Here is a 9,017-nt window from a genome sequence, read left to right as displayed (position 1 = left end):
ACTTATAAAAAATGATTTAACCATTCGTGTGATGGTATATTGCTGGCTCTCTTTTCTACTGCTCTATATGTCTGTCTTTATGCCAGTACCACACTGTTCTGATTATTGTGGCTTTACAGTAAGTTTTAAGATCAGGAAGTGTGAGATATCCAAATTTTCCTCACTTTTCTTGCACCAATTTCTTCTCCCTTTGCAGAATCTCTGAGGTATACTGGCTATCTATTTTTCTTTTATCTTGTAGATATTCTTTGATGGAAACATCAGTAATGCACTTTTGACATTTGCATCAATGGAATCCATGGTGGGCTCCATGCATCTTTTCTTTTTTATCACTTTTCTATTACACATCCCTAATGGTATTTTTCATATGGGCATTTCTCAAGGTATAGATGAAGGGCGTTAACATGGAAGTTACTAAAATGCAGAATATAACAACTGCTTTATCAATAGGTAAAGTAACTGGTGGTCTCAGGTACACAAATGTGCAGGGCACAAAGGATATGATAACAACTGTGATTTGGGAGACACAAATGGAGAGTGCCTAGCTCCTCGCCTCCAAACTGGTTCCTTAGGGAGTGCAGAATGACCACATAGGAGCCCATCAAGAGGAGGAAGTTTAACAGACAGAGGAATCCACTGTTGGCAACAACAAAGAACCCTAGAGCGTGAGTATCAGTGCAGGCAATGTCGAGCAAAGGGTTCAGATCACACAAAAAGTGGTCTATGACATTAGGGCCACAGAAGGGTAATCTGAGGATGAAGATCTGTATGATTCCATGAAGAAAATCTCAGACTTATGTCACTCCAATTAGCAGCCCACACACCTGCCAGTTCATGAGATTTGTATAGTGCAAGGGTTTGCAAATGGCCACATCATGATCATAGGCCATCTCGTAAGCAGGACGACTTCAGTACCTCCAAAGAAATGTCCCCCAAAGATTTGGATTAGGCATCCATTGAATAGGAAGGTTTCTTTTCACGGAGTGAATCTGTGATCAGTTTAGGAATATTCACAGAGGAATAGTAAGTATCAATAAAAGAGAGATAGGCCAGGAAAAAGTACATGGAAGAACTTGGTAATGGACTGACTATGGTGGTTGCCATGAGGAGCACGTTTCCTACGGCATTTCCTAGATGACAGAAAACAACAAATACAATTTATTTTCTGCATCTCTGGGTTCTGTGTGGGCTCCAGGGGAACAAACTCAGTCATGTTCCTATTCTCCATGTGTCTTATATTATGATTAATTAAATTACCTGAAAATATACTTTTTTATTAGCTCAACTGTGAGTTCACTAAGTCTCTACATGTAATAAAAAGATAAATGCCTTGACTCTATTGAGTTCCAAATTCTTTTCAATTTTTCTTTTGATATAGAAAAAAAGTTTCTGATCTCTTAAATCATCTCAGGGGCAGGAGTTAGACACATGAGGAACACTGTGAACACACAGACAGGAGTTTGTCTGAGCACACTTCATCATGTGAGATGCTCAGAATCTAATATGATTGAATAGATCTCACATATAGTTACCGTCAACCTGAAATGAAAGGTAGAAAATGGGTGTAAAGGCTATGAATGTAGAGCCAAGGGATTTTCCCTTTATTCTTAGGAAATTGGGAACCGTGCAAGGTAACAGAATATGAGAGGATAAGGATGAAGACAGATTTGAGAAAGAGTGAATGTGGATGTTATTCTAGGAACGACCTTTATCTGTATGAAGTGTACTGAGTTTAAGTAGGGGGATGGAGAACACAAAGGATCACTGGAATCAGACTATTTTTAATAATCGACATAATGTGTAACAGAGCATCAGTAATGGGAAAGTAATGAAAAGATACAGAAGCTACTGTAATACAATTGATATATTTTAAATATAATAACTTTATAATAACTAATAAATATACTTTTAATGCTTGCTGTATGTGTGGCATGATTGCAACCTATGTAAGTGGTATTATTTCATCCATAAAACAGATGACAAACAATCTTATTATATAGTACTAATAATATAGTAATAATATTAGCTAAAGCTAATTGTAAAGGAAAGATACTTTGTCATTTAGGCTTCATTAAAAACACATAAGGTGGTGAGAGCTTCTGGTGAACTGTGTCGGATTCGTGATCTCTGAAGAAGAAGATTGAGCTTCAGGACCAGGGACCAGGCTTGATCCCTAAAGAGCTTTCGTGTAGCAGAGTTTTATTAAAGTATGAAAAGAGACAGAGAGAGCTTCTGACATAGACGTCAGGAGTGGGACGGAGAGTGCCCCCCTCGCTAGTCTTAGAAAAGGGAGTCAGGTACTTTTTCAGTTGATTATTACAATAAATCCAAAGGATGTCTCAAGGTTGTAAAGATCTTACTAGACCCACTCCCACAATTTACATTTTAAGATGACAGGATTAGAACTAACAATAGAAAGATATTACCAGATCCACTCCCATAATATACATTACTCCCATAATATACATTTTAAGATAAGAAGATTCTTCAGAAATATCTTCTTAAGGAGAAACAAGCAAGATACATTGTTATATTGACTAAGATGTATAGAAAAAAGCATTTGTCCTTTTCTCCTTGAGAGCACCAGACCCCTTTCTGCTTCTTGGGGACCCCGGACTTCTTAACAACCTGCCTGGGAATGGCCGTCTCTGTAGTTACTACTATCAATTTTATACTTATTTTGCACATTAAGAAGTAGAGTGCCTACCTCAAATCAGGCAGCTAAAAAGGGCAGAGCTATGATTAGTTTAGATTATGCTTTTTTTTTTTTACTTCAATACTTAATTCATGCCCTGTGTCATTATTATCACGTCCATTGAGTCCGTGATCCTCTCTAAATGTCTCATTTCATTGACTATATTATAGCACAGTTTTCTGATCTGCTAAGGTAGAACACCAGGAAGGATAATTTAGGTACCAACAGGGAGCAGAGTTCTTTTTGAATGACCCAGTTTCTCTTTAATGAATAGCTATTTTTTTTATACATTCCATAATTTATTTAACTTATCCTCTTTTTTTTTCTTTTTTTCCCATTTATTTATATTAGTTGGAGGCTAATTACTTTACAGTATTGTAGTGGTTTTTGTCATACGTTGACATGAATCAGCCATGGATTTACATGAATAACTATTTTTATTCTTTCTTTCTTTTTTTTTTCACCTATTCTCTCTATCATTCATTTGTTTTATTCCTCCTTTTCCCTGGTAAGATTATTCAGTGTGAAGAAGCTAAGAATTCCAAATACTTGTTTATGTGTGATTAAAGGGCATGAGAAAAATTAACTTGTTTTCCTAATAAGCTAAATAGACACAAATGAAAGCTGTTTATTACATATGAGATGTTTCTGACTAGCATAGTGGGGAAAACTTTAGGGAGAATACTATGAAGCCAAAACCTTATGTCATTATTTCTTAAAATATTCCCCCTGGAATTCAGAGAAGAGTTTTTTTTTTCACTGCTCTGTGAACAGGTTGCTACCAAAAGGGATGGTCAGAATCGACACTTACTCACTGTCCTCTAGCAGGTAGGTGAAAAACATTTTCCATGTTTTACTCTAGTGGTGTAATTACAAAATTATCCATCACAAATTTCTAATATATTTCCATATCTATTTTGAATGCACTTTTTACCACAGAACTCTGCAAAAGAAAAAAATTTTTTAAAGATTTACTGTTAATATAGGAAATAAATGAACACAAATGAGAAAAAATGATGTTATGAACTCAATGAATCTTGACATGTTAAAACTCATTATTTTGGGTGGAGAGGGAGGTGGGAGGGGGGATCGGGATGGGGAATACGTGTAACTATAAGGCTGATTCATGTCAATGTATGAAAAAACCCACTGAAATGTTGTGAAGTGATTGGCCTCCAACTAATAAAATAATATTAAAAAAAAAAAAAACTCATTATTGTCATTAAATAATAGAGGAATGTATTTCATGTGTTACTGTTTTCATTACAAATTCTAGAGACAGCAGAGTGTGAGACAGTTCATACATAATGTTGATGTAAGGTAGTGTGACAAGATAAACCCTCACTAGGAGCTAGGAGTCCTAGAAATAAGACATAAGGTTCATAGAGACAGTGACCGTCACATAGCTTTGGGAGAATAGCAACTTCTCCATCTCCATGTGACAGCGTTGCACAGAGTATTGTATATCACAGTATAGAATCATTACTCCTTATATTCTCCCAAAATAGCATCATAAGTTTTTAATTGGCACTTTCCACATTTCAAAGATTTAATTTGAAAAGGTGAATACCTAATTCTCAGAAAACTTTTGAAAGAAACATGGCCATGAAGAGTCTGAAAAGTATAATTAAGGTGAAAGATAATGTGCCATTTATGTGGGAAGAGCACTGCTGAGAAATATTGGGTAGAAATATTTCCTTTAAATCAATATTTGTACCTGTCAGTATTCTTCCACATTTGGTCTTATTTACCCTGACCCCTCCACCAGGCACCAGTTCTATGTCTAATAAGATATGAAAAGAGAAGAAATATTAATTTATCGAATAATGAGCACCTTGAGGGCACTTTTTGACTCCAGACTGGCTGTTTTCTAAGGTGTCTGTGGGTCAGATAATCAGGAATCATGGGGACAGAGTGAGGAGCTCAACGAGGGTAAATTATATACTCTTTTACTTGGACTATTGAGTGATAAATAATCTTCAGACAATCTGTTAAACTTTTCACAAAGAATGGCAAGTTCTGCAAACAAATAAAGTGAGTGTAGAATTTCCTCTAAAGATGGACATCTAGGGCAACTGAGTCAGAGGGAAGTGGACAAAGAGCCTCCTTAAATTAAGCAATGCTTCTCCCTGTGGCCTCTGCCATAAGACAGCTCTTTAAGCATGGAAGAGTCTGCCTAATGCTAACTAGATAATGTTTCACCCTTATCCATTTTTCAGCTTCGCCTGCCTGCTTTTCTTTTAACTCTTCTCTTCTAGCTCCCATGTCAAAAGATTCTCTCCTTATTTTTAACAAATATAGTCATTTTAAATTTGTAACATCCATTTGAAGAGTAGAAGTGAAGACCATATCTATTGAAAACCTGCACTGCTTCTTTTTAAAAGTACATCTTCTGGCTTCTCCTTCTTTGCTTTCTTCTGAGACTCGCAAATTTTCAGATACTTGAACAATACAAACTCTCCTGGGAATAAAACCATGATTGGATCCTTTACCAACCATCTGATGACACACAGCCATCTCCCAAAATTACTCCAGATCTAAGATACTTAAGAAAAAAATACTAACTTTTGAGTAATAACCCACCATCCTTCATTTAATACCGTAACTTCAGGAATTCTGAGTATTCTAAATAGTGTTTTTAGATGTTGGAAAAAAAGATAAACTGGGATATATGAGATAATGGCATATTAAATAATGTTTGTTTCTGATTGTTAGTATTTGTCTCATACAAATTTCACATTCAAGATGATAACAGCAGATTATTTAAAGGGTATATTTCCTGTTCCATTGCTCAAGCTACAATAATTGGAATAAGTTTTCAAGGAAGAGGTAGAATGTATTAAATATATGTATACACATATATGATTGTATATCTCTATGTAAAGCAATGATGTGATACATAAGTGTTTATGTATGATGTTTTTAACAGAGTTAAAGGTGTAGTGTGACTTTATATCATGAACCTCCATAGGCAGTAATGTATATCCTAAATCCCAAGTGATATATCATGACAAATATGTACCATAAAATTTTTGATAATGACAAACAAATGAAAAAAATTACAAAGACATATTTCTTAATTATACATTCAACAAATTGGAAAATTTAATCAATAATGATATCAAACTTAGAAAGCCTTCTAAAAAGAAAATCTTTATAGGAAATTATTACTTTCAGAAGCTTATTTGAAACTCACAGTAAACCTTTGCAGTAACCATTAAAAATTATCACACAAAGTGTTAACATGAGTCATAAAGAAATCACAGGTACAATGGCCTCCAAAAGCAATATTTCATAATATCATGTAACATCCTATGAATTATTTCCTTATCTTTTGCAGATTAATCATTTTGCACTCATCTCTTCTCTTTCATGAAATCATGCAGCTGAAAAATAATGTGACTGAGTTTGTTCTGCTTGGGTTGACACAAGATCCTACTAGGAAGAAAATAGTGTTTGTCATTTTCTTGATTTTCTACTTGGGGATATTGCTGGGTAACTCACTGATTATTGTGACCATCAAGGTCAGCAGGGCACTTGGGAGTCCAATGTATTTCTTCCTTTTCCACTTATCCGTATATGATGCCTGCTTCTCTACTTCCATAGCCCCTAGGATGATTGCTGATGCCCTTCTGAAGAATGCCACTATCTCTTTCAGTGAGTGCATGATCCAAGTCTTTACATTCCATTTCTTTGGCTGCCTAGAGATCCTCATCCTCGTCCTTATGGCTGTTGACCGCTATGTGGCCATCTGTAAGCCTCTACACTACACGACCATCATGAGTCATCGAGTCTGTGGTGTGCTAATGTCCCTGACCTGGTTGGGGTCCTGCGTGCATTCATCAGCTCAGATTTTTCTAGTCTTGAGTCTGCCTTTCTGCGGTCCCAATGTAATTGATCACTACTTCTGTGACTTGCAGCCTTTGTTGAAACTTGCCTGCACAGACACCTATGTAACCAACTTCCTCTTGGTGTCCAACAGCGGGGCCATCTGTACAGTGAGTTTTCTCATGCTGGTGTTATCCTATGCCGTCATCTTGCACTCTCTGAGAAACCACGGCGCTGAAGGGAGGAAAAAAGCCCTCTCCACCTGCATCTCCCACATCATCGTGGTCATCTTGTTCTTCGGTCCTTGCATATTTATATACACTCGCCCGGCTACCACCTTCTCCATGGATAAGATGATAGCTGTGTTTTATACAATTGGGACACCTTTGTTCAACCCTCTGATTTATACTCTGAGGAATGCAGAAGTGAAAAATGCCCTGAGGATGTTATGGAGTAAGAAGCTGATGCCAGGTGACAAAAGATGAATAGAAGTTTCAAGATTTATTCAGTGTTTGAACTGACCTAGAAAAAGTCCATAGAGACCATTCTTGTCTCATTGTGAAGTCAGTATAATTCTATCTTCGGTTGTGACAGCCCCTGCCCTTAAGGCTGAAAAGCAGTGTGCACACACATACTCGTTAGCGTTGAGTCCGAGAGGACAGTAGGTATAAGCAGCCTCTAAGGCCCAGGAGCTTAGATGCTGCGTCTCTATGTCTCTCACTTGCCTGGTAGCAATGTCTGTGTGGTTTTCATCTAATGTGTTCCCCGTGCTTCTTCCCCTTGCTGTCTACTGCTCTGCCCCTATGTAACCTTGCCCTATATTCTTATATACACAACTTAGTATGTCTTTTGTTTTCTCAACATTTATTAAAAGCTTCTCTTTCATCATATCTATTCAATGCCCTTCAATTAGCTTTTTTTCCCCCGATTAATACTAGATTCAAATAACTGCAGAAGCTTCATGTAGTAAGAGACAGTATATAATATAGCATTTTTTTCTTTCAATTATTTATTGTTCACTCCAAATTCTTACCATATGTTTTACCAGACCCTTCCTTCTCAGATGGAAAGTTAACATTCTGAGGTCAGTTTTTTTCAGTCTTAAGAATGTTTACATTGTTAAGTTTCTTCTCAGTTTAGCATTTTAAATAAAATCTACACTGTGCTCCTCACATGACTGAAGTGACTTAGTTCACATGCACATTGTACTTCTAATATGATTTCTTCTAATTTGGGGACAATATTAAGTTTTCTCTTCAATCATACCAATCATGATATTGAAAAAATAATGGGGGACTATTATAAATATAGCATATATTATAAAATAAGTAGATTTATGTGAGGTTGGAAATAGAGTGAAGACAGTTGATGTTAGTGAATTTCAAAATATTAATATGTTGAATATGCTGAATGAGATAAGTCAGAAGTTATTTATGCTTGAGAAAGAATTGTTTATGTACACATATATGAATTTTGAATTTCCTTAATTGAAAACGAAAAGCTAGAATCAGGAAAAAGTATATTGGTTTCTGGAAATTCCAAAGGAGAATTAGTGGGATGAATAGGTAGCACACACACCAGTTTTAGTGAAGGAAAAGAATCCTGTTTCAGACACTTCAAAGACGACATGTGAATGGACAGCAGGCATGTTAAAGTGCTCAATGTTACTAAGTATTAAAGAGATGCAAGTTGAAGCTGCAATAAGATATCACCTCACAGCTTTCAGAATGGCCATCAATAAAAACATCTACAAATGATAAATGCTGGAGAGGGTATGGGCAAATGGGAATTCTCCTACATTGCTGCTGTGAATGTAAAATGATACGATAGCTAAGGAGAACAATATAGAGGTTCCTTAGAAAACTCAATATTGTGTGACCCAGCATACGGATCCTGGATATACATTAGGAGAAAACCATGGTTCAAAAGGTTACATGTAGCCTGAGGTTCATCACAGTGCTGTTTATAATAGCCAAGACTTGGAAGCAACTTAAATGTCATAATAGAGAATGGAGAAACAGGACACAGTATATATATATATATATATATATATATATACAGTGGGATATTACCCAGCAGTTAAAAAGAATGAAATATGCCAGTTACAGCAACAAGGTTGGACCTGAGATTACCATAATAATTAAAGTAAGTCAGACAGAGAAAAACAAATATCATATGATATGGCTTATATGCCAGAATCTTTAAAGATACAAATAGACTTATTTATAAAACAGGAACACTCAGAGACTTAGAGAACACAATTATAATAATCCAGGGAAAAAGGGCTGGAGGGGAGGGATAGACTGTGGGTTTGGGATTGACATGTACATGCTGCTATATTTAAAATAGATAGAAGGAACATACCTCAACATAATAAAAACTATATATGACAAACCCACAGCAAGCATCACGCTCAATGGTGAAAAAGTGAAAGCATTTCCCCTGAAATCAGGAACAAGACAAGGGTGCCCACTCTCACCACTACTATTCAACA

At 36.1% G+C, this 9,017-nt stretch overlaps 1 protein-coding gene across 1 annotated transcript; it reads left to right on the top strand.

Annotated features, from left to right (window-relative positions):
- Positions 1 to 6,075: 6,075 nt before the first annotated feature.
- Positions 6,076 to 7,008, top strand: LOC136174859 (olfactory receptor 4C16-like). The gene has a single exon (XM_065945119.1). It carries the CDS (start codon positions 6,076 to 6,078, stop codon positions 7,006 to 7,008), a length of 933 nt encoding a protein of 310 aa, XP_065801191.1.
- Positions 7,009 to 9,017: the final 2,009 nt, after the last annotated feature.

Source organism: Muntiacus reevesi, chromosome 9 (genome assembly GCF_963930625.1).
Source record: "Muntiacus reevesi chromosome 9, mMunRee1.1, whole genome shotgun sequence".
NCBI lineage: Eukaryota > Metazoa > Chordata > Mammalia > Artiodactyla > Cervidae > Muntiacus > Muntiacus reevesi.
The sequence above is the reverse complement of the archived record's forward strand: the minus strand, read 5'-3'. Positions and strand labels throughout refer to the sequence as shown.

Bases quoted from the DNA above. Each gene is read 5' to 3' on its own strand.
- LOC136174859 (XM_065945119.1), top strand. From the start codon at position 6,076: ATGCAGCTGAAAAATAATGTGACTGAGTTTGTTCTGCTTGGGTTGACA.